The sequence below is a fragment of the Jaculus jaculus genome, chromosome 1 (assembly GCF_020740685.1).
Source record: "Jaculus jaculus isolate mJacJac1 chromosome 1, mJacJac1.mat.Y.cur, whole genome shotgun sequence".
Taxonomy (NCBI): Eukaryota; Metazoa; Chordata; class Mammalia; order Rodentia; family Dipodidae; genus Jaculus; species Jaculus jaculus.
The window spans coordinates 202,626,290-202,651,583 of NC_059102.1; the positions used below are offsets into that span (position 1 = coordinate 202,626,290).

The 25,294-nt window shown below is 42.1% G+C and overlaps 1 protein-coding gene across 2 annotated transcripts in view; it reads left to right on the top strand.

Annotated features, from left to right (window-relative positions):
* Positions 1-25,294, top strand: part of Wwc2 (WW and C2 domain containing 2) — a 250,300-nt gene that overhangs the window by 97,916 nt on the left and 127,090 nt on the right. For both annotated transcript variants that reach the window (XM_045141686.1, XM_004657110.2), the window contains exon 2: positions 24,576-24,685. In XM_045141686.1, coding sequence (XP_044997621.1) covers positions 24,576-24,685 — 110 coding nt within the window. The remainder of the gene's footprint in view (positions 1-24,575; positions 24,686-25,294) is intronic.

A 25,294-nucleotide genomic window follows, 5' to 3' on the forward strand; every position in this document is an offset into this window, starting at 1 on the left:
TTTCTTGCTACTGATTTGTAGTTTAATTCCATTGTGGTCAGATAGAATGCAAGGAATTATTTCAATTTTCCTGAATTTGTTAAGATTTGCTTTGTGTCCTAATATATGGTCTATTTTAGAGAATGTTCCATGTGCTGCTGAAAAGAATGTATATTCTGCAGCCTTTGGATGAAATGTCCTGTATATATCTGTTAGGTCCATATCTTCTATGACCTCATTTAGTCCAGATGCCTCTCTGTTTATTCTTTCCCTGGATGACCTGTCTATTGATGAGAGTGGGGTGTTAAAGTCACCCACCACCACCGTGTTTGGTGTTATCTGTGACCTTAGTTCTAATAGTGTTTGTTTGACGAATTTGGGAGCCCCCATGTTAGGTGCATATATGTTTAGGATTGTAATGTCCTCCTGTTGGAGTGTGCCCTTAATCAATATAAAGTGACCTTCCTTATCTTTTTTGACTAACTTCGGACTAAAGTCCACCCTGTCTGATATTAGGATAGCAACCCCTGCTTGTTTTCTAGGCCCATTTGCTTGAAACACCGTCTTCCAACCTTTCACCCTAAGATAATGTCTATCCTTTGTAGAAAGGTGAGTTTCTTGAAGACAACAAATTGTAGGATCCTGCTTTTTAACCCAGTCTGCAAATCTATGTCTTTTCGTTGGGGCATTGAGACCGTTGATATTAAGAGATATTATTGAAAGGTATGTATTTATGTTTGCCATTTTTGTGTGTGTGTGTGTGTGTTACTGGTTCTACCTGTGCTCTCTTCTGTTAACTGGTATTTGAGTATGGCTGGTTTTTTCTAGGTTCCTTATATGTGTGCTTTTCCTTTTGTTCAGCATGGAGGATTCTATCAAGTATTTTCTGTAGAGCTGGTTTTGTCTTCAGATATTCCTTTAACCTGCTTTTGTCATGGAATGTCTTTATTTCTCCATCTATTTGGATGGATAACTTTGCAGGATAAAGTAACCTTGGTTGACAGTTGTTATCTTTCAGAACTTGGAATATATCACTCCAGGCCCTTCTGGCTTTAAAAGTTTGTGTTGAATAATCTGCTGTAATCCTGATGGGCTTGCTTTTGTAGGTAACTTGATTTTTCTCTCTAACTGCTTTCAATATTTTTTCTTTGGTTTGTGTGTTTGGAAGTTTGAGTATAATGTGGCGAGGAGAGTTTCTTTCTGGGTTTTGTCTGGCTGGGGTTCTAAAGGCTTCCTGTATCTGTATTGGCACCTCTTTCCCAATTTGGGGAAAATTTTCCTCTATGATTTTGTTGAAGATGCCTACTATGCCTCTGGAGTGGAATTCTTCTCCTTCTACTATGCCCTGAATTCTTATATTGGATCTTTTCATAGTGTCCCGAATATCTTGAAATTCCCACTCATACTTTTCTATAAGTTTGTCTTTCTCTTTGTTGGACTGCATTAGGTCTGCCACCTGATCTTCTAGCTTAGATATTCTGTCCTCTCCCTCATCCATCCTACTGGTGAGATTTTCTACAGAGTTTTTTATTTCATTAACTGTGTTCTTCATTGCTAGTAATTCTGACTGGTTTTTCTTTATTATTTCTATTTCTCTATTTATGTCTTGTATTGCCTTCTTTATTTCATTAAATTGGTGTCCTGCCTCTTCTTTGATTCCTTTGATTTCCTCTTTGATTTCCTCTTTGATTTCTTCTTTGATTGTTTTCATGTGTTCTTTGACCTCTTTGAACATATTTATAATTATTCTTTTGAACTCTTTCTCAGGCATTTCCTCTAACTCTTTCTCACTGGAGGACATTTCTGATGCATTAATACTTTTAGGTGGATTTATATCGTCTTGCTTTTTAGTGTTTCTTGTGTTATAATGTATATATTTTTGCATCTTGGATTAAGTTAATGCTTGGATTTTCTAGCTAGCTGTGTATTCTTAGCTGTATCAATTGATTTGGTGTAAAATATTTTCAGGGTAGGACCTTAAGGTATTAGGTGTGGCTCTTAAGACTCTCAGAGTATCTACAAAGATGTTCTTAGGGGTTGAGTTTCCCTGCTATAGGAGTATTCAAGCAGGCTGAGTGGAATAATATACTGGTAGATTCTAAAATTTAGCTAAACACTGTACCCATTCCATCAAAAACAGCCCCGAGTATGTATGCAAGAGTAGTTATTATAATGACCAGATCCTCTATCAACAAAGAGGTTTAGATTTCTGGTCTGTTGAGGTATCCAAGTCAGCTTGTGACCAGGTGAGACCCTTCCCTGGTGCAATCCCAGTTACCTTGGGTGATTGTGGTCTCAGTCAAGTTGCTGCCTGGGTCGTCGGGCTGCTGTTCTGATTTCTGGAGCTGGGCACTTGCTTTTCCTACGGGGCAAACTGAGTCGCTGCCGCCGCCTCTGCAGCTGTTGTAGGTGTCACCGCCGGAGCCCCCACCACTGCTGAAGCTGCCGTTGTCGTGTCCACCGCTGCTGCTCACCCCGAAGCCGCTGCTCTCCTGGGTCCGCTGCTGCTGGGGCCACTGGTACCGGTGCTGGAGCCGCTGAAGTTGCTGCCAAATTCTGCTCCTGCTTGGGTCCCGCCGTCAGCCCAAGTTGGCGTGGCCGGGTCCCGGGCCGCTGCTGTGTTCGCTGGAGCTGGGTTCAGGCGGCAGGGGAGGGGAGGGAGCCGCGCTGTTCTGGTTGTATCGTTTCTCCACGTGTGCTTTTACTTCGCGGTCTGCTCCTCCCTCTGTTGCTCGCTGCCGCTCTCCCCTCACGTTTCCCGAGTTGCGGAGAGCGCGGTGTGAGGGGAAAATCCCGCACCTGGCTTGTCCTGCGGCTCGAGCCGAGAGACCGGCGGTTTTTCTGCCGCTCCGCGGTTGAGGCGGGTAGCTGAGCCGCCCCGGAGCCGCTGTTCCCGGCTGTGCAGGCTCTGGATGCTCTGGAACTCTTCTACTTCTCCGCTGCCGCCTCAACTTCCTATACACCTCACTTTTTAGTAAAAGTGTGTATTTTGCTGAGTTTTTTTTGGTCTTCCCCCCCCCAGGCTGTTTTGGCGTGGTACCTACGCCGCCATCTTAACCGGAGAAAATCCCTATGTTTTTAAAAAATTATTTTATTTATTTACGAGAGAGAGAGAGAATGAAAGAGAAAGGAAATGTGAATGAGTGGGCATGCAAATAAGTTCCAGGTACATGCTTCACTTGTGCAAGTGGCTTTACATAGGTACTGGGGAATTGAACCTGGGTGAGCAGAATTTGCAAGCAAGTGTCTTTAACCACTGAGACATCTCCCCAGACCCAGGTTTATACTTAAATTTTTTTTTTAGAAACAGTCTTATTATGCAGCCAGTCTAATGTCAAATGATTCTCCAGCCTCAGACTCTATAAAGATTTGGGATTACAGACATACATCACCATGTTTAGCTATATCATTTATTTATTTGTTCATTGTTTATTTATTTGGTTGCTTTTTTACAGATGAAAAATTTTTTATTAGTTTACTTCAGGTTATAAAAATTTATCATTTTTGCCTGTTCATGTTAGCAGATGTTATCACTCATTTTCTGAGGATCTTAAGTCAATTAATTCAGAATTTTAAAAAGTATTAATGATACCTTCTGAGGCAATCATACATTCTACAGTTCATCAAACTTACTGTCCCAGTAAGCCTAGGGATTTAAATATGATGAAAATGAGAGGAATCTCCATAATCTTAAAAGCTAGGTAAAACAAACATCATCATGGTCCATTTATAAGGTATAACCAGGTCATTAGATCAAACACACTAGTGTATAACAGTAATAATTTCTAGAGCAAACTACCTGGAATAGTCATTAACAACTGTTTTCAGTGAATTATAGAGTAATTTCTTTATGAGGAATCATTTTTAAAAGTCTTCTAACGTACTGTTCAGCTGCACACGAAAGCTCCACTTTCCCCGTGGAATCAGGTGTACCTGGAAACTTGTCAGTTTCAACAAAAACAGATTCAAAGACATCTTCGTCTTCATCCAAAGAAATCTGCAGCTGTGGCTCCTTTAATTGGTTTTGAGTTGGTAAAAGATAGTAGGTACCTAGATATCTTACTCAATTCTACTGTTTTTCTACCTCTTCTTCTACCAAGAATCCTGACATAATTTGCAGGTATAAGACCTGTGTTTTGCCCATCGAGACTAACCAGAAGCCAACCACAGACTTTGGGTTGTTCTTTGAAAGCCAAATTTAGCATATCAGCAGCATGGAAAGAAATTTCCTCTTCAGATACAGCAACAAAATCATATTGTGCTCTAGTAACTATATGGTCATTTTCACCACTTGCCCATGAAATGAATTTCCATAGGCACCATATCCAGAAAAGAATGAACTGTAAGAAGGTCTGAAAGTGTTCACATTGCTGCTCCTTGGCTGCTGGGACAGTCTTGGGAGTATAGGAGGGGCCACTCTGTTAGTTTTAGTTGTCCAGGTGTTGTCAATTAAGTAGGACCCAAATCAGCAGATTGGAAAGTGGGGTCAGGTCCTGGTCCTGGTCCTGGTCCTGATCCGGGCCAGACCCCTGGCAGGTCTCCCAGGGTTTGAGGGTCAGCTGTGGCTGGGATGCCATTTCTCCACCTCTGCTTGGCTACCACTGTGCATACTTGGTTGTTGTGAGACAGAGTCTCACTCTAGCCCAGACTGACCTGGAACTCACTGTTTCACAAGCTGACTGTGAACTCATGGTGATCCTCTTATCTCTGTTTCCTGAGTGCTAGGATTATAGTGTGCACATTCCCCAACTAGGATGGTCCCTGTGGAGGGGGGAGGAAATGGAGAAGGCTAACAATGGTACCAACTTGACTGTATTCACTGACTACAAAACCTAAAAAAAAAAGTGTGCATTAGCACATGTGGCTCATTTATTTATTTTTAAAACTTTCTGCTGCGTTTAAGTGGGAGTGTAAATTAGCACATGTACTGAATCAGAACTATTACTGGAAGTCCTTTAATAATGGATTTTTTTCTCCCAACCTTTATTCTTTTTATTTTCTTTTTGAGGTACTCTAGTCCAGCCTGACCTGGAACTTACTTTGTAATCTTAGGCTAGTCTTGAACTCATGGCAATCCTCTTACATCAGCCTCTCACGTGCCAGAATTAAAGGCATGTACCACTGTACATGGAATCCCCCCAACATTTTATTTTGAAAAATTCAAACATGAAAAAATGGAAACTATATAATGAACACTTGAATGTATTATGTGTATCTGTGTGTCTTCATTTAGATCTGATGGTGAACATTCTGCCATATTTGCTTTATCTTCTCTTTATGTGTGTGTCATATTCTCCATATATGTGTGTGTGCTTAAGAGTGATACATTTGTGTTTATTTACTTTTGCTATAACATTTGAAGGTAAGTTACAGATATTATCACCCTTTATTCCTACAAAGCTCAGCATGTATTTCCCAAGAACTTTCTTAGAGAACCATTTTATTATCATACCTATGGATATTAAAAGAAAATAATCCTATAATATCATCTAACATTTTGTATAATTAAATCATTCAGATGCTTACATTTTTTTCCTTATAACTCCTTGTTTTTTCATTGAGTCAGTATTCAGTAGAGATAATATACTATAATTGGTATTCTCTGCTAATCTAGAATAGTTCTTCAAAGTTTTTTGATTTTTCTGTTTTAATTTTTTTTGTTTACATATATTTATTTGTGAGAGAGAGAGAGAGAAAGTGAGAGAGAGAGAGGGAGGGAGGGGTGGGGGAGCAAGAATGGGCTCACCAGGGCCTCCAGCCATTGCAAACGAACTCCAGATGCATGTGCCCCCTTGTGCATCTGGCTAATGTGGGTCCTGGGGAAATAAAGCCTTGAACCAGCGTCCTTAGGCTTCACAGGCAAGCACTTAACTGCTAAGCCATCTCTCCAGCCCCTGATAAGGTATTTGTGAGAGTATATGAGAGCAAACAAATCTGAGTATATAAAGTTACTTTAATGGTTTGTTTTTCTAGGTCAGACACTACTAATCTGAAATTTAGCCAAGCTGTGCTTTGTACAGTTTATTAACATTTAAAATAAAGAAAGTTTTTGCCTTCTCAGTGATGAAGAACTATATTTAGAGTTGTTTCAGCCCACCCCACTTTACCTTATACCCTTTGCCAATCTTCAGCCTCATGACTTTTGTTTGCTTCAAATTGAATTTAAGTCTAAGCTCAAAGGGCATGCATTTTTGTTTATGACTAAGGGCTGATCTCTGAAGCTATCAGACATTCCTCACATTCCATATGTCTAATTTTTAGTGCTTGGGGGATCTGGTGCTATGCCAGAGGAAAATAGAGGTTAGAGAGCAGAAGGAAATACCACTAAAGAAAGTCTCCACATAAGTTATAAAAACCCAGTCCTATGTTTAACTAGCAAAGCAAACGCTCAGTATGGAATTGATTTGTAGCATGTTAGTGCCATTCCTTAGACCGCTTAGGAGCATTTCTGAGCTTTTGATATTTGATTCTTGAAATTCCAACCCAGGAGCTTTAGAAAATCTGTGATTCTTTCAGTTTGTGTGTTAGTTATACTCAGGGCCAACATGCATTATTGTAGTAAAACAAGGCCTTACAAAGGCCAAGTACCCTGGTAGTGATTTAGTGTGGAGCCTGTGGGGGCTGTCATTGTAGTTGTGGCCAACAGAATAGATGCATTGAGTGAGTACCAACCATTGTTCTTTCTGTCCTGAAGGAACTCAGTGATGGATAAAACAAACTATAGCAGAGTGTAGGAAGAAAGATGATAGCAATAAGAAATAAATGGGTGATACAGCAGCAGATTCATGCCTTAGTGCTACCGAGTAATAATACTCAAATTTTAAATTTTAGTAACCTCTTGTTCATCTTGTATCAAGGCAACTGAAGAATAAAATAAATAAAATAGTCATGCAAGCTATCAGTGTCAGGGCTGGGGATCATTCATGATCAGTCATTTGGTCACTAAAATTTGTGTTCCAAAAAAAATGCTCAAATTTAGAAGCTGGGCATGGTGGCTCACACCTTTAGTCCAGCATTCGGGAAGCAGAGGTAGGAGGATTGCCATGAGTTCAATGCCACCCTGAGACTACATAGGGAATTCTAGGTCAGCCAGGGATAGGGTGAGACCCAACCTTGAATTCCCTCCCCCACCAAAAAAATGCTCAAATTTGTCTTGGTCAAATATTAACACATACCACAAAAAAGTCAAATTAGATTCTGATGTTAAGAACTTAAACACAGACAGAAATTATAGGACCCTAGTTAGAAACATTAAGTGTTTGTCATCTTTTTTGCTATTCACTGAGATTCAGGGAAGGCTAAATAAGAATAATAATTTCTCTTCTTCAGTAAGACATTTTGTGTAAAATATGTGAACCACTCTTATGTAGAAATTGGTACATTTAAAACATCTGAGTTTCAAAAGCCTTGGCTGGGAGCTAGGGAGATGACCCAGTGGATAAGCTCCTACTACAGAGGGCTTAAGTTCAGAGCCCCAGCACCCATGTAAAAGCCTGGTATGGAGGTACATGTCTATAATCACAGTGCTGGGGAGGCAGAGATAGGGAATCTCTGGGCTCTCTGGCTGGCTAGTTTAGCCATTGGTGAGCTCTAAATTCAGCAAGAGACTGGGTCTCAAAGAATAAACTGCAGAGCAATAGAGGAAGACAGTCGGCATCCACCTCTGGCCTCTGCGCACGTGCACTAAAAATTTTTTTTAGGGCTGGAATGATGGCTTAGTGGTTAAGGCACTTGCCTACAAAGACTAACAACCTGAGTTCAATTCCCCAGTACCCACGTAAAGCTAGATGCACAAAGTAGTGCATGCATCTGGAGTTCATTGATAGTGGCTGGCGTCTTGGCATGCTCATTCTGTCTGTCTCCCTTCTCTCTATCTCTCTGTTTGCAAACAAATAAGTAAAAATGTTAAAAAAAATTTTTTAGCCAATGTTCTGAACAAAATCAATAACATACTTAGAGATAATGGACATAATTTTTCTGCACATCTATAATATTAAGCATGCTCTATACCACATGGTTTTTCTCCAGCATGAGAAACTGTAGGTGCTTGGAGATTGTCTGACATTTACCTACCCTGTGCTTTATTTGGAAACAGTTGGGCTGGTTTTAATTATCTGGAAATCTGGTCAGATGCCTTCATGGGTTTCACATTCTAGAATGGCTGTTCTTAGCTAAGAGTCTCTTCCCCACTTTGGGACCTTGGAAGGTCACTGAAGGTCAAATGCTAGGCAATTCCGTCTGGGTCAACTAGTAAAGATCTCTCTGAAATCGAAGGCTTTGGCTAGGTGTGGTGATGTATACCTTTAATCCCAGCACTGGGGAGGCAGAGGTAGAAGGATTGCCATGAGTTCAAGCCCACCCTGAGACTATTGTAGTGACTTCCATGTCAGCCTGGGATAGAAGGAAACCCTACCTAGAAAAATAAACACAAACAAACAAAAAAACAGTAATAATAAAAAACCCCACAAACAAACAAACAAGCAAAAAACCCCACCCAGGCTTTACATCATTATTACATTAGAAATTTATTCAGGAGCCCTGACAGGCACTTGCTTTTCATGTGGCCAAACCTACAAGTGTGAAACTACTGCAACTTAACATTAGGGGAATTGTGGAATTTATTTGCTTTGTTTGTATGTGTAACAGTAGTAGTGAGACTCTATGAAAGTGAAAATCATAATACTGATTCTTCCCCACAGTCAAGGCTCTGTTCTGATCACAGCTATGCCTTTAGACTAGGAAGTCTGAATGGCTGAACTCAGTGTGATGTAGCTCAACTCTCTTTCAGAAGCACAGGCTTGGGGTGCAGAAGCCAGAAATGTCCCCAGCTCAGGCACTTTGGCCCCAGACGCCTGCCTGCATGGCTAAGTGCCGTCCTTTGTGTGCAGCTGTGTGACAGGTAGCACTTTCCAAGGTCAACTGAGCACCTAGTCCTCAGTCTCCAACCTCGGGATTGTTCAGGATTATTCAGTGCTGTGTTGTTTTGGATATAATGACAAGCTCCATCAGATCCTGAGGATACTACAAAGGTCTATAAACTATGATCTAAATACAGAAAGAAGGAAGTCAGCAACTGAAGATCTCACAGTACATGATTGGATGAAAAAGTGTACCACAAAATGAAACAGTTTATTGCTTATTGTTACAGGATACTACATACTTTCTAGGCCATGTGTTAAGTCCAGAAGGACAGCCTCCATACATATAGATAATATGCCATGATCATAATCCTCTCCCACCACCCTTCCTTTTCCCCTTCCCATATTCCCCCCCTCAACTGAATCCCTTCTTTCCAAATAGTCTTTCTTCTATTTTGATGCCATCATTTCCCTCTCCTATTATGCGTGTCTTTGGTAAGTGGCATCAGCCGCTGTGACATCATGAATACCATGACCACTTTGTGTCTGGAAGACAGTATTGCACAGCACTTCTCACTGTCCTTTGCTTCTAACATTCTTTCTACCACCTTTTCCACAATGGTCCCTTGAGCTTTGGAGGATGTGATAGAGATGTCACTTCTCAGCACTTTGGTGAGTTTTGACTCACTGCAGTGGTCATCACCATCTGAAAAAAAGTTCCTCTCATCAGAGTTGAAAGTACCATTAATATATGGGTGTAAACATAAGCACTTAGAGGGCAATTTGGTGGGCTAATACATCCATTTAGCCAGACAACAGTAGTAGTTTCCCTCCTAGGGCTTATGATGTCCTCAGACTTAGGCTTTTCATTAGGTTTTCAGTACCAGGGTGGAATTCCCTCCTGTGGAGTGGGCCTCAAGTCCAATTAGAGAGCAGTTGGTTCTCCCCCTAACAAACATGCTACCAGTGCGTCAGTTGTAATACTTGACTTGGTCGTAGGGCTTGCAGGATCCACTGCTGGGTAAGACCACTGATCACTTTTCTTTCTCAATAGGCTACATAGCCTTTCCTGGTATTATGACAGCTAGTTAACAGGGAGGAGGCTTCTAACTTAGTTCCAGCTTGATTTCTTAGTGAAGTAGGGGGCCCTTTTGAGCACAATCATGTGGACACTGGGATAGCTGGTAGTCAAAGGAAGTCCCATGCTTCAGGATTTTACATAGAGGATACATTGCTATAGTTTTCCTCTCTTTCTCTCTCTCTCTCACACACAAAGTGTATATGTTTAGATAATATGAAGATTTTAAAAAGTTTTAATTTAAAATTTTACTTCATTTGCATGTATGTGTGTATGCACAACAGGGAGGGTCTCTTAATACTGTAAATGAATGTCTCTCTGGTTTTTGATTTTTCAAGGTAGGGTTTCACTCTAGCTCAGGCTGATCTGGAATTCATGATAAAGTCTCAGGGTGGCCTTGAACTCATGGCAGTCCTCCTGCCTCTGCCTCCCAAGTGCTGGGATTAAAGTTGTGTGTCACCACACCCTGCTTCCCTCTGGCTTTTTGCAGGTGGCTGGAAACTTGAACTTGGACCAGCAGGTTTTGCAAGCAAGTCCCCCCCCCCCCAAATAGTTTTCAAAAGACTGTCAGCTACTGTGTGGTGAACAGATTGTAGAGAGGTGAGAGTAGAAACAGAAGCTGTGGTGGCGATCAGGCAGTGGATGCTAGTACCTTTGACTAAAGAGGTTCTGGTAGTAGAGAAAGTTGTCTGCAATGCAGTCATCTGGAAGATTACCTACTAGGACTGAGCTGGTACATCAAATAGGGAGATTGAGAAAGGTGGTACTAGGAATGCCTCCTGGCTGTGAATTGAGCATCTGGGTTGGTGAAGCTGCCATCTTCTAGGTTGGGATTGTTTGGGGTGGGATAACATTGGGGGAAGTGGTTTAATATAGGAAATCATGAATTACATTTGATATGGGTTGGATTTGATGAGGCTGTTAGGCACCCTCATGGACTTGTCAAGTAAATGCCTCTAGTACAATGGAGTACCACTGAAATAACTGGCTTTATCATGCACTGTTTGTTTCTTCTGAGGAACATCTGTTGTGCACCATGTACTGTGCTTGTTCTTGACATACAAAAATGAAAAACCAGTAGGTCCTCAGTGGACCGAACAAACTAAATATGTAAACAGTGTTAAATGTGTGAATGGCAAAGTGTTTCCAAAACTAAAGCTTATAAAATGTCACTTAACATCTGGTAGAGTATGATTGCTTCCACAACATCATGATTTTATTCGTTTTTAAGGAAATTAAAGGACAACTAAAAAAGATAAACAGGCAGGAGGTAGAAAAGAAAATAGAGAGAAGACAGTCCAGAGAGTGATAACCTCATGTAGAAAAGCATGTTTTTGTTGCATATGTTTGTATCAGGCTGATGGATTTTTTTCTTGGCTCTCCTGGGCTCATTAGTGGATTCGTAAGTAGTTGGTGTCATAGAATTCTGTATCACAAATGCCTTGCTTCTGAGCTGTGAAATAATGGAATATCTCCATTTCTTGTTATCTTGTCTCATGCATGGCTTCCTATTGTTAAGGAATTCACTATTTTTTTCTTTCTTCCTTGAGTGTTGATATTTGCAGAACATGAGGTCAACGATGTTTACCAACCATTTCATGAAACTTGTCTCTTCCCAGCTAAACTTGAAGTCTAATTTCATTTCCTGCTTCCTGCAAAGCTTGGGTTATGATGTAAATGTTCATAATAGCCTGGGTCATAATAGCATCAAGTAGACACAATCTAAGCATTTATAAACTAGCGAGTGGTTAAGCAAAATATGGTCTATCTGAGCTGGAATACTGCTCAGCAGTAAAGGGAGAAAACTGATGCGTGCAGTAGCATGCCATGCTTTAGAACACCGAAACAGATGTGGCAAAGCACCAGTGTTTGATTCCTATCAGGGGAGTTCTAGGAAAGGCAAACCTGTACAGACAGAGAGCACAGTAGTAGTTGCCTGGGGTGGGAGCCAGATGGGGAATGATTACAAGGAAATACAGAGGATCTGTTGGGGTGGGAGAACTGGGCTAAACTGCATGGTTTTATTCATTTACTCCAAATTACTCACTTGTATACAACATAGGAAATTTTTATGAACTATCCATTTAACATATATAATATTTTGTTATTGTTGTTTGAGGTAGGGTCTCATTCTAGCCCAGGCTGACCTGGAATTTACTATGTAATCTCAAGGTGGCCTTTAACTCACAGTGATCCTCCTTCCTCTGCCTCCAGGATGCTGGGTTTAAAAGTATGTGCCACCACGCCCAATTTATGGGTCTTTTTTTTTTTCTCTTTTTTTTACCAATTAAGGCTACCATGGAGGGTTCAGATGGTTAAGAGAAAAATGAGTGCTTTTTATTTGTTTGTCATTGTTGTGTTTTTAGGGGAGAAACATTTATTTGGGCTCAGAGGTCTCAGTTCTTGGTTGGCTGGCTCTCTTGCTTTTAGGACAGTCAGTGGTCAGGCAGAAATATTATGGCAAAAGGGCATTATGGAGGCTATTACTCACCTTTTGGTAGCCAGGAAGCAGAGAAAAGGGAAACATAGTGATTTTGTTCAGGGATTCTTGCACTGGGGTGGTGTTATGAGAATTGTTTTGATCAATTGTACTCCCCGCCTTTTTCCACTCTCCAGCTAACTACCTCATGCATTAGTGTAATAATTTTCTGCTGATACCATTAACAAAGGTCCCCCCCCCCCCAGAGGAAACATACAGATGCCACTGTGGAAGCATTGTCCACCTCAAGATCAGTTACTACCTAGACAACAGCCATTGGTTGTCTATAGAACAAACTGCCAGAGGGCTATCACCACACTTCCTATGGCTTATACATACCTCTTAGTTTAACGAAAAAGGGAGCTGCTTTTCAGTCTCTTTCTAATCCAGTAGCTCTCATGGTGTAGAGACATCATTATATAAGACTATCTGAATCACATTGACCGTACGTGGTAGGTTTCTGATTTAGTAAATGGGGGTGAGGAACTGGATAATTTGTGTTGTAACAAGTTACAGGTGGTTCTAATGCTGGTGACTTGCAGGGCCACCTTTTAGAACTGCTGCTATAGTCTGTCCAATATACCTCTGGCTGTTATCTTCACCTTTTTAAGTTAAAATACATCCCAATTATGCCATTCCCAGCCATAGTTCTCTATTGGCCTGGGACCATATTTTCAGTGACATTAAAAAACTTACAGTCAGGCTGGAGAGGTAACTTAGTGGTTAAGGCACTTGCCGGTGAAGCCTAAGGACTTATGTTCGACTCTCCAAATCCCATGTAAGCCAGATGCACAGTGACACAAGTGTGCAATGTCTCACATGTGCACTAGGGGGAACTCGTGTCTGTAGTTCTGTTGCAGTGGCTGGAGGCTCTGGTGCACCAAATCTTTCTCTTTCTCTCTCTCACATTAAAAATAAAATAAAATAAACTTAGAGTCACACACCCTTTCCCCATTTTACTTTTCCAGCATCTCTTTGGATTAAATGAAGGAGAAAATGTATTTAGTCTCATAGATATTTAACTTTTGGTGTATGTAATGTATGTATGTGTGTGTGTGCTATATGATATTCACTGTGTATGTGCTGATATGTGTGTGGACGCCAGAGGAAGACCATCAGGTCTCCTTGATTACTCTTCCACCTTGCTTCCCTGAGGTGGAGTTTCTCTTTGAATCTGGTTGTTTTTCCACTTAGGATGGCTGCCCAGCAGGCCCCTGTCCTTGTCCCACTCAGCACTGGGGTTATAGGCATACTTGACCATGTCTGGCTTTTTATATGGGTACATTCCGGGGATCAAACTCAGGTTCTCATGCTTGTACAACACGCACTCTAACGTACCTAGTGATCTCTCTGTCCCCTGCCCCAGTACTTTTCTAGTACTTACTGATGGCCCTTTGAACAGGGAGCAAAGAGTGAAGCCATGAGCTCAGACCCTCCCCTTAGGGTTCTTAGGACCTGGATTCTGGTGAATGTTAGTAGTATGGGCTTGCATCCCTTGCATTTGCTTTGTTGGCTTGTGCTGTTACAGGAAGGACTGTAGTGGAAACACAGAGTTAAAAAGAGTAACCCAAAATCTTTAAAGGATCCCTTTTCCCAGTAGGTGTTACCTTTTCTTCTATTAGTTTCATTTTTCACACTTAACTCCTATCTGCAATTAACTCTGGTATATGGAAGAGGAAGGATCTAGCTTTTGTCCTCTAATGGCTTAGCCATCCTTCCAAACATTCTTAAATCATCAGTCCCCCCCCCCCTACTTTTGTTGTTTTTCTGAGGTAGGGTCTCAAACTAGCCTGGGCTGAACTGGAATATACTCTGTAGTCTCAGGCTGGCTTCAAACTCACAGGGGTCATCCTCCTGTGCCTCCCAAGTGCTGTGGTTAAAGGTGTGCACCACCATGCCCCAATTCAGTTTTTCCCTCCCCTCTCCTCCCCTCCCCTTCCCTTCCCTTCCCCTCCCCTCCCTTACCCTTCCCTCCCCTTCCCCTTCCCCTCCCCTCCCCTTCCCTCCCCTTCCCCTTCCCCTCCCCTCCCCTTCCCCTTCCCCTCCCCTCCCCTCCCCTTCTTTTTTCTCTTCTCCTCTCTTCTCCTTTCCTCTCCCCTCCCCTCCCCTCCCCTTCCCTTCCCTCCCTTTCTCCCTCCCCTCCCCTTCCCTCTCCTCCTCTTCCCTTCCCTCCCCTCCCCTTCCCCTCCCCCACCCTCCCCTCCCCCTCCCCCACCCCCTCCCCTCCCCCTCCCCCACCCTCCCCTCCCCCTCCCCCACCCCCCTCCCCCTTCCCCACCCTCCCCTCCACCTCCCCCACCCCCCTCCCCCCATTACCCTCCCCTCCCCCTTCCCCACCCTCCCCTCCCCCCCCTTCCCCACCCTCCCCTCCCCCCCACCCCCTCCCCCTTCCCCACCCTCCCCTCCCCCTTCCCCACCCTCCTCTCCCCATTCCCCCCTCCCCCTTCCCCACCCTCCCCTCCCCATTCCCCCCCTCCCCCTTCCCCACCCTCCCCTCCCCATTTCCCCTTCCCTTCCCCCTCCCCTCCTCCCCATTTCCCCTTCCCTTCCCCCTCCCCTCCTCCCCATTTCCCCTTCCCTTACCCCTCCCCTTCCCCCTCCCCTCCTCCCCATTCCCCCTCCCCTTTCCCCTCCCCTTCCCCCTCCCCTCCTCCCCATTCCCCCTCCCCTTCCCCCTTCCCTCTCCCCTTTCCCCTCCCCTTCCCCTTCCCTTTCCCCTCCCCTTCCCCTCCCCTTCCCCTCCCCTTCCCCTCCCCCTCCCCTTCCCCTCCCCTTCCCCTCCCCCTCCCCTTCCCCTTCCCTTCCCCTCCCCCTCCCCCTTCCCTTCCCCTCCCCTCCCCCTCCCCTTCCCCTCCCCTTCCCCCTCCCCCTCCCCTTCCCCTCCCCTTCCCCCTCCCCCTCCCCTCCCCTCCCCCTCCCCTCCCCCTCCCCTCCCCTCCCCTTCCTCCTCTCCCTTCCCCCTCCCCCTCCTCTTTTGAGGTAGGGTCTCACTGTAACCCAGGCTTATCTGGAATACACTATAGTCTCACACTGGCCTCCAACTCACAGGGTTCCTCCTACCTCTGCCTCCGGAGTGCTGGGATTAAAAGTATGCACCACTACACCCAGCTTAATAATTTTTTTAACTCATAAAGTTAATGTATAAGTAATATCCTCTGATAAAATACTTGCAACTTCATAAGAGATTAATATTTAAAATACAGTAAGAGCTGCTATGGATCAATAAAGCTAAACTATACAATTAAAAGGGCTAATTCACAAAAGAAGCAAATAAACATGGAAAGGAGTTGACAACATTACTTCAAGTTAAACATACATAATTCAAAATCCTAAAATCTGAAATGTTCCAGAATCCAGGGCTTTCTGAGCTCTAAGATAACACGTCAAATAGTAAATAACACACTATACAATCTTATTTTGTACATGAAATTATTGTAAAAAAATTACCTCAAAGTAATATGTGTAAGTTGCATATCAATCATAAATGAGTTTCATGTTCAGGCTTGGATTCCATCCCCAGTATATCTCATGTACTTGCAAATATTAAAGAAAAAATTGCTCAAGTCTGAGGCACTGATGGTCTAAAGCACTCAGAGACTCACTGTGTAGCAATTAGGTTTCCCCAGCCCTAGACAGTACCTATGAGTGGTAGCATGTGGGTATGCAGAAATTCACTGTTGTTATGGGTGAGCGTACAAATGGGCAAGGGAGATCATTTGTGAGAATTACAAAATTTAAATGCTGCCTGGCATGGTGGCACATGCCTTTAATCCCAGCACTCAGGAGGGGGAGGTAAAAGGATAGCTGTGAGTTCGAGGCCAGTTTGAGACTACAGAGTGAGTTTCAGGTCAGCCTGGGCTACACTGAGATCCTACCTCAGAAAAAATTTAAATGCTAATATGTCTTAAAATCAATTCTAATGCATGTTAACATTTTGCAACCTAATATAGTTGTTATTTTATAGCTTAAATGTATGTGATATTTGCCCAACTACTAGGAATTTATTCTGAAGTATACTTGCACAGCTATAAATATTTACAAGGATGTTCATTGAAAATAGGTTTCTCCTGAAGGAAATGGAAATGCATCCTATCATTTAATTAACAAATAACAGACTTCAGTCTATTCAGTGTATGAAGATCTTAATAGATGAGTCAACTATTGCATGTCTGTTGAAAATTTTTAACTTGTCTTGTACTTTAACTCATGCAGAGTACATAGTATGAGCCTGTTTTTATTTATTTACTTATTTTGTTTTTTTCAAGGCAAGGTCTCATTCTAGCTCAGGTTGACCTGGAATTCACAATGTAGTCTCAGGGTAGCCTTGAACTCACAGCGATCCTCCTGCCTCTGTCTCCCAAGCGCTGGGATTGAAGGTGTGCACCACCACGCCTTGCTGTTTTCATGTTGTTGTTTTTTTTTAACCATGTGAACTGGACTGGGAAGATGGCTCAGCAGTTAAAGACACTTGCTTGTAAAGCCTACTGGTCAGGCTTCATTTCTCCAGTACCTCTGTAAAGTGAGATGCACAAAGTGATGTCTGCATCTGGAGTTTGTTTAAAGTGACAAGGGGCCCTAGTGTTCCCATATTTATGCATCTATTCATTCATTCTCTCTCTTTTGCAAAAAAAAAAAAAAAGACTTTAAAAGCTTATGGAGTAAAAAAATAACCAAAATATTGCAGTAGTTATCCTTATATAGGAAAGTGGATGGACTTTAATAATAATGGTTTATATTGTTGGTTGTTGTATTCTTCATAAGGAGAGTATTTTACCTGTATAAATTTTAAATATTTTTAAATATTTTATTTATTTATTTGACAGAGGAGGGAGAGAGAAAGGGAGAGAGAGAGGGGGGGAAAAAAAAGAGAGAGAGAGAAGGAATGGGCACGCCAGGGCCTCCAGCCACTGCCAATGAACTCTGGACATGTGTGCCCCCTTGTGCAACTGGCTATCGTGGGTCCTGGGTAAGCAAACCTGGGTCCTATGGCTTTGCAGGCAGACACCTTAACCGCTAGGCCATCCCTCCAGGCTTTAACTACTTTTTATTTACGTGTTTGTGAGCAGAGAGAATGTGTGAATATGAATATACCAGAGCCTCTTGCTGCTGAAACAAACTCCAGATGCATGAAAGTGTGTATTTTTTAAGTCAGGACTCAAAACTATAGTATATGTATGGTTTATTTAGTTTGTCACCTTTGCAAGATGTGTGTGTTTTTATTACTTATGCATATACTCATGTTTGTTTAATCAGCACAGCCTGTAAGGAAACATATCTTATTGTTAACTAGGCTTATTCCTTCATGGTGAGACCTAAGGGATTTAATAAAATTAAAAAAATCCTTCAAGCTTCTTAGTCATTTTTTTGTTTGTTTGTTTTATCGAGGGCTCTCACTCTGGCCCAGGCTGACCTGGAATTCATTATGAAGTCTCAGGGTGGCCTTGAACTCACGGTGATCCTCCTACCTCTGCCTCCTGAGTGCTGGGATTAAAGGTGTATGCCACCACACCTGGCTAAATTTCTCAGTCTTGGTAAAAGTGACACAAGTTAATTTCAATTATTTAATTAATTTCTTCAGAGGAGAGGCTGAATGTGATCAATTCAGATGTATGGCAAGTTTTCTGTTTATTTATTGTGTGTGTTTTTAATAATGAATTCCATATGAATGCTCCAACTTACACACATGGCTTACATGGGTCCTGCGGAATCAAACCTGGGTCCCTTGGCTTTGTAGGCAAGCACCTTAACTGCTAAGCCATGTCTCCAGCCCTAATTTTGCTCTTATTTTTATTTATTTAAGGGTGAGAAAAAGCGGCAGAGAGAGAGGGGAGAATGGGTGCTTCAGGGCCTTCAGCTGCTGCAAAGCAACTCCAGATGCATGTGCCACCTTGTGTAGCTGGCTTATGTGGGTCCTGGGGAATCGAACCTGGGTCCTGAGGCTTTGCAAGCAAGTGCCTTAACCACTAAGCCATCTCTCCACCCCCCTCCACCCAGTCATTTCTTAAACATCAGTATCTTGAAACTTTGGGATAAAAATCTCAGCTGAGGCCTCAGAATCCAGAAACTGCTGAAGAGATAATTGTTCCTGCAGTGACACTGGCTGTGAAATGAGGCTGCCTTGGTGGGCTTTGCTTGCTTGTTTGGACAATTACCCTTTAAGTCCTCTTTCTCTCTCAAACACTCCTACTTCTTGGCTGGCACAGCCACTTAAAATCTCAAACTATTTTTCAAAATCAAGTCATCTGACAAGTAAATGTTTCTTGGCTCTTAGGAAAGAAAAATGTCAAAGTTTTAAGTGTTTGCCTGTCTTCTCTGCAGTCTTCTGGGGGAGGGGATAGAAAGGACACTTAGACAATACCTGCTGAAGTACTGAAACACTAGGGAAGATAAAGTCTCTTACATCTTTGTAACTAGCAATCTGTTTTCTATTCATTCTGATGCCCAATGTAATTATGATAAATAAAAATAAATCATAAGATCCCTAATTTTGATGTATTACTGAAAGATTTTTTTTCTGTCCTGTCCCAGTTGTCAGGTAATGTATTTATCAAAAGTCACCCTAATGTTAGCCTACCTGTTATTACTTTGGTAAATGCTTTCACTATTAAAAGTATGCAAATAGATTTTTTATTTTTTTGAGGTAGGGTTTTGCTCTAGCCCAGGCTGACCTGGAATTCACCAAGTAGTCCCAAGGTGGCCTTGAACTCACTGCGATCCTCTTACCTCAGCCTCCCAAGTGAGTGTTGGGATTAAAGGTGTGCGCCACCATGCCTGGCTACAAAAATGTTTTAAAAGAATAATTTATAGTCTTCATATTGTGACTTTTTTTATGACCTGTGGTGATGGCTCAGCAGTTAAAGTCACTTGTTTACAAAGTCTGCTGGCCTGGATGCAATTTCCCAGCATCCATCTAAAGACAGATGCAAAGTGGGACATGCATTTGTGACCCCTGACGCTCATATGACAATGGGAGGGAGGCAGAACCAAGAGTATCTGAAGCTCACAGGTCAGCTAGTGTGGCACTCCTTCTCAGTCTTGAAGTTCCTTTGCAACAAGGATGCTTCGTTGTTGTCCGCTGACCTCCACTATGTACCATGGAACACATGCTTCCCCTACAAGTAAATAAAAAAGTAAATCCTTCCTAATTGTCACCTCTTGCATCAATATTTATTATGTGCCTGCTATGTATGAGGTAGGCTTTGTGCTGAGGGATGCCATAAAAGAATAGAGAAGGAAAAACAGTGTGTGGAAGACATCATAGGTGACAACTTGTTCTTAGTACAGGTGAATAGGCAGGAGAGGGACTAGATTGCTCTTCTAAAATGCCATTTTTTGGGCTAAGGAGAACCAACATGTAGATAGTTTTTTCCCCTTAATATTGCCGAATTGAGTTACAATCACCAGCAAGGAACATAAGTTCACATCTTTGCCAGAACTAAATTTCTTCACAAAGACAAGGAAAACAAAACAAGCCCTGGATACTTTAATAGACTTGAAATGACACCTCACTATTTTTTTTGGTATTTATTTTTATTATTAGTGATATTAAACATTTCCTCATTTAAAAATTATTACCTCTTATTTCTGTTTACATGGAGTCTTGACTTTGTTATATACATGTTAGTATCATGTAAAACAATTTGTTGAGACAAAATTTATATAACATAAATAAAGTTAGGGAGGCTAGTTAACTGGCATTTTAATAGGTCCACAATGTTGTGCAACCTCTAATATATATTTAGCTTTAAGACATTACCATCACTCCAAGATATCCATTAAGGAGTTGAACTGTTTATACCTCTTTCTTGTGGATTAATAAATTGGGTATTGCATGTAATGGAATCACATCATTGATGTATGGCTGTATTTTGTCTGTCTTGTTTTCATTTAGTCCAATGTTTTGGAGTTTCATCCACATTGTAGCATGTATAAATACCCATGGGTCAGTAATATGCCACTACATGCATGCAAACACCACAATTTGTTTATCCACTTATCTGTTGATAAAATTTGGGCTGTTTCTACCCTTTTGGCTATTATCAATAGTGCTATGAACATGCATGTATGTACACTTATTTGAATACTTTTATGTTTTTCAGAGATATATCAAGGAACAGTATTGAGGTTGTAATGATAATTCTGCTTAAGTTTTAAGAAACTACTTACTAAACCATTATCAAAAAGGTTGTACCACTTTACATTCCCACCAACAATGTACAAATTTCCCATTTTCCCTATATCCTTTCCACATTAGTTTAAGTTTATCCAATTTATTTATTGACTGACTTTTAGTATGTGTACTCTCACATGTGCATACATAAATACTGTATACTTATGCTACTTTTTGTATATGGCTTATGTGGATGGCCTGGGCTGGCAGGCTTTGCAAGTTAGTGCCTTCAACCCCTGAGCCATCTCCCCTGCCCCAAGTGTTTCTTTTGAAGTAGCCATTCTAGTAGGTATGAACTGTTTTGATTTTTATTTTCCTTGACTGTTGATGTTGAGTAACATTGAGTTCTCAGTACTGTTTTGTATGTAAGGGAGAAAAATAAAAAAGAAGACCTTGCTGCTGGTGAACTCATTTAAAAATCATTTCCTTGAAAGAAAAGAGATGTTGGTTTAACATTAAATAAGAGGAAGGGAGAGTGCTTTACAATACTATCTTCCAGACACAAGGTGGCTGTGCTATTTGAGAACTCACAGTGGCTGATGATACCTACATGGGAACTGCAAAATAGGAGGGGAAAATTGATGACATCAAAATCAGAGACTAGTTGGAACAAAGGGACTCAGTGGAAGGCAGATCTAGGAGGGGGAAAAGGAAGGGTGGTGAGAGGGGATTATGATTATGGTATATTGTCTGTATGTACAGAGGTTGTCAATAAAAAATTTAAAGTTTAAATAAGGTAACCTGTCCAAATCTGAGGATTATTAAGCCATTAGTTCTGTTAAATGTTTCAGTTTCATAACAGATATTTCTTTTTTAAAAATTTTTATTTATTTGAGAGTGACTGACAGAGAAAGAAAGAGGCAGAGAGAGAGAGAATGGGTGCGCCAAGGCCACCAGCCACTGCAAACGAACTCCAGACGCGTGTGCCCCCTTGTGCATCTGGCTAACGTGGGTCCTGGGGAATCGAGCCTCAAACTGGGGTCCGCTAAACCATCTCTCCAGCCCTCATAACAGATATTTCTGACTCACTGTCTTTTACCACTGGGTTTGCTTTTAAATTGAGATTGTTTTTCATTCTTCTGTCACCTGGTTGGGTTATGGCATTGAACAGTGCTTGTGGAGGTATAGCCCCAGGGCTAGCAGTGCCAGCATCTTAGAACTTGTTAGAATTGCAGATTCTCAGGCCCCAGCCCAGATCTCATGTGTTGAGAACTTTGGGAATGGCCCTAGAAATCTGTGTTTAGTAAGCTTTTTGCTGTGTTGCTATCTAGACTTGGGAATTTCACAGTCGCATGTCTTTGCTATCTGCTGTTTTCCTTTTATTTGTGATTAGGCTGCTTTTAAAAAATATTACTACAGGGCTGGAGAGATGGCTTAGCGGTTAAGCGCTTGCCTGTGAAGCCTAAGGACCCTGGTTCAAGGCTCGGTTCCCCAGGTCCCAAGTTAGCCAGATGCACAAGGGGGCGCACGCGTCTAGAGTTCGTTTGCAGTGGCTGGAAGCCCTGGCGCGCCCATTCTCTCTCTCTCCCTCTATCTGTCTTTCTCTCTGTGTCTGTCGCTCTCAAATAAATAAATAAAAGTGACCAAAAAAAAAAAATTATTACAGAAAGGGGGAGTGAGCATGAGCATTGTGGGGCTTCTCGCTGGCGCAGGCAGACTCCGCCAGTGCAGCAGCCCATGCCTTTATGCGGGCACTGAGGAGCTGAGCCCAGGCCAGCAGGCTTCTCACACCTGCACCTGCTGAGCTGTCTCCCCAGCCCTGGACTGCGACTGAACTGTTTAGAGTGTCCATGGAAGTTTGTAGGAGTGGAGGGGTTACAAATACATTTTCCCCTATGCAGACTATTTGAATAGATTCTTATTGGACCTACTCTGCAACATTCTATGAGAATTTAACTCATGAGTTTTCGTGTCTTTAAGCATGTGTGGAACATGTGAAGTACTTTGTAAATATTTTTTATTACCAGTATAATTTCTCTACACAGAATTTGCCTTTTTTTGGACAGCGAATACCACAAGCACTGAAACTTTGCAAGCAGTATATCTTGGTCTGAAAACCAGCAGCATGAGCATAGGTTTTCTGTTTGTTTGTTTTGTTTTCCAAAGATGAATTAGCTATAAGTATTGCTTTTCAAGAAGTGACTACAGAATCATTTGGTGCAAGGGAGGTTGTGACAGGATCTCCAGAGAAAGAGGCTCTGAGACCAGTGTGGGTTAAATCAAGAGTACTTTATTATTGGCTCTGAGTGGAACAGTGAGTAGTTCAAGAGTGGGAAAAAAAGAAAGAAACCTAGCAGAAGGTGTTCACAAAAAACGCTGGCAGCAGCATGAACACTGCCAGGGAACTGCTTAGCTTAGAGAAGGAGGAAAGGTGAGGTGATGGAGAGGGGCAGAGAGAAGGAGAGGGAGGGAGAATCTGCAAGCAGCTTGCCCAGTGTATACTCTCAGTTCCAAGTGGCTGCTGGCATGCATGCCAAGGTCAAAGTGGAGAAGGGAGTGAATGGGAAAGAGTAAGAAAATATGTATATGAGTAGGGAAAAGCGAAAAGCAGGAAACATATGCACCTACACAGCAAGAAACAGAGAGCAAGGCTAATGGTGTCAGGGCTTTCATGCCCCTTGGGGTGTGGTGAGCTGACTAGTGTTGGGGAGAAGGAACGACTGGATAGTGGGAGGGGGGCTTGTGAGGGTGTAAGCTCCAGAGAGGAGCCCAGTTGTCTGGGTCCCAAGTAGAGCAGAGGAGAGAGAAGGGCTCTTGGAAGGCAGACTTTAGTTTCAGAGTTGGGAGCAGAGCGGTTGGGAACCCCGAGACTGATACTGAAATTCTAGACTATAATCTCCAGAGTAGAATGAGCAAAGGATTAGAAGTGAATGTCTAAATAAGAGTGAAGAGTTTTGAGGAATAGCTGTTTTTAAGGATGAGAAATTGAATGTATGTGTAGGTGGAAGGTCAAAAAATTAACTAGTGTATCACAGTACTTCTTTTCCATTATCAGGATAGTGGCATGATTGGATACTTTAGAATGGTATTCTGTTTGTATTTTGTAATGTGGTAGAAGTCAATCTAAAATGTTGTATTTATAAACATATTCAATGTTTCAGTTATGGAACAGAAAAGCACCAGTACAGAAGAAAGATACATTACACAGATACAGAAAATAAAGTATTAATTTGACTTGATGTTATACTGCAAAGAAAAAAAAATTTTTTTGGTCATGCAGGCCTTTATTTATTTATGTACTTATTTATTTTTATTTATTTATTTATTTGACAGAGAGAGAGAATGGGAGCGCCAGGTCCTCCAGCCACTGCAAATGAACTCCAGACATGTGCACCCCCTTGTGTATCTGGCTAACGTGGGTCTTGGGGTATTGAACCTGGGTCTTTTGGCTTTGCAGGCAAATGCCTTAACCGCTAAGCCATCCCTCCAGCCCACTGCAAAGAATTTTTTATGTTAAAGTTTTCAAGAATGAGAAATTCTGAATTACTCATTCACATAGTTACATTTATATCTACAAATGTAATGCTCATCTGAAACAATGGCAATTAAATGCTTATTGCCTATAAGCAACTCATAGGGAATATCGAATTCTTTAAAAAAAAGTGATAGCATTACCATAACTTCTAATTATATACTTGTTCGGAAGCCTTATAGTTTCTTCTAAGACTTATACATATATGCACATCATACTCAGGCTTATATGCCTGTTGACCGAGATCCTAGGTGGCTTCACTCTCAGGTTGGGTTCTTTCTGGTGCCAGAGGCTTGGGCTCATTTATTCTAGAGATTTACCTTCCACTCGTAAGTGGCGAGATCCCATGATGAGGTGTTCTCCTTCCTCAGACACTCCTGCCTTTTGTCCTCTGTGAGAGTATTTCAAATGCAAACTCTGGAAACAAGCCCAAGCGGAAAGGAAATGCAGCCCAGACACTTGAGCAACAGTCGGGTGCTGGGTCTGCACCCTTGCCTTGATGGGAAAAATCACAGTGTACTCCTTCTGGTTTGTTGTAGGTTAACGAAGCCCCTGTCCTTTGCCGATTGTGTTGGGGATGAGCTGCCGTGGGGATGGGAAGCAGGGTTTGACCCTCAGATTGGTGTCTACTACATCGATCACATCAACAGTAAGTTTTCCTTTCTGGTGAAACATATTGGGAAAAGAAAATCTCCAAAAATTTGTAATCTGTCATACAAAACGAAGAATATCTTACAAAGTGAATTTCCTTATTTTATATACCCTCATCTTCTTAATGATCAATACTTAGTTACAGTGCCAATCTGGGTCTTGGGACATGCATGGGAATTGTTTTTATGAGGATAGAATGGGGGAGAGGATGTTTGGCTTGTCTGTCTAATGGACAGTGCAGGTCTAGGGCCTAGTGGAGATGCACAGCCACTGAGTTCCTCTTTCTGTGACCTCTGCACCTGCCAATAGTGGTTCCTCTTATACTTGCTTCAGACAGCTGGACAGGGTTTCAGGCTGGTCTAAACCCCTGAGATGGGAGGTATGGACACTTAATCAGTGAGCCTGGGAGTTGACAAAGCTGTGTAAGAAACCAAACCCCTTTTTGAAAACGTACTTGAGAAGATTGGGAGAGGGCTCGGCGGGTAAAGTGCTTGCTGTGCAAGCATGAAGACCTGAGTTTGGCTCTCCGGCACCCACGTAACACTGGTGTGGTGGTGTATGCCTATAATCCCAGCGCTGCAGATAGGGAGAAAGGATTCCTCAAGAC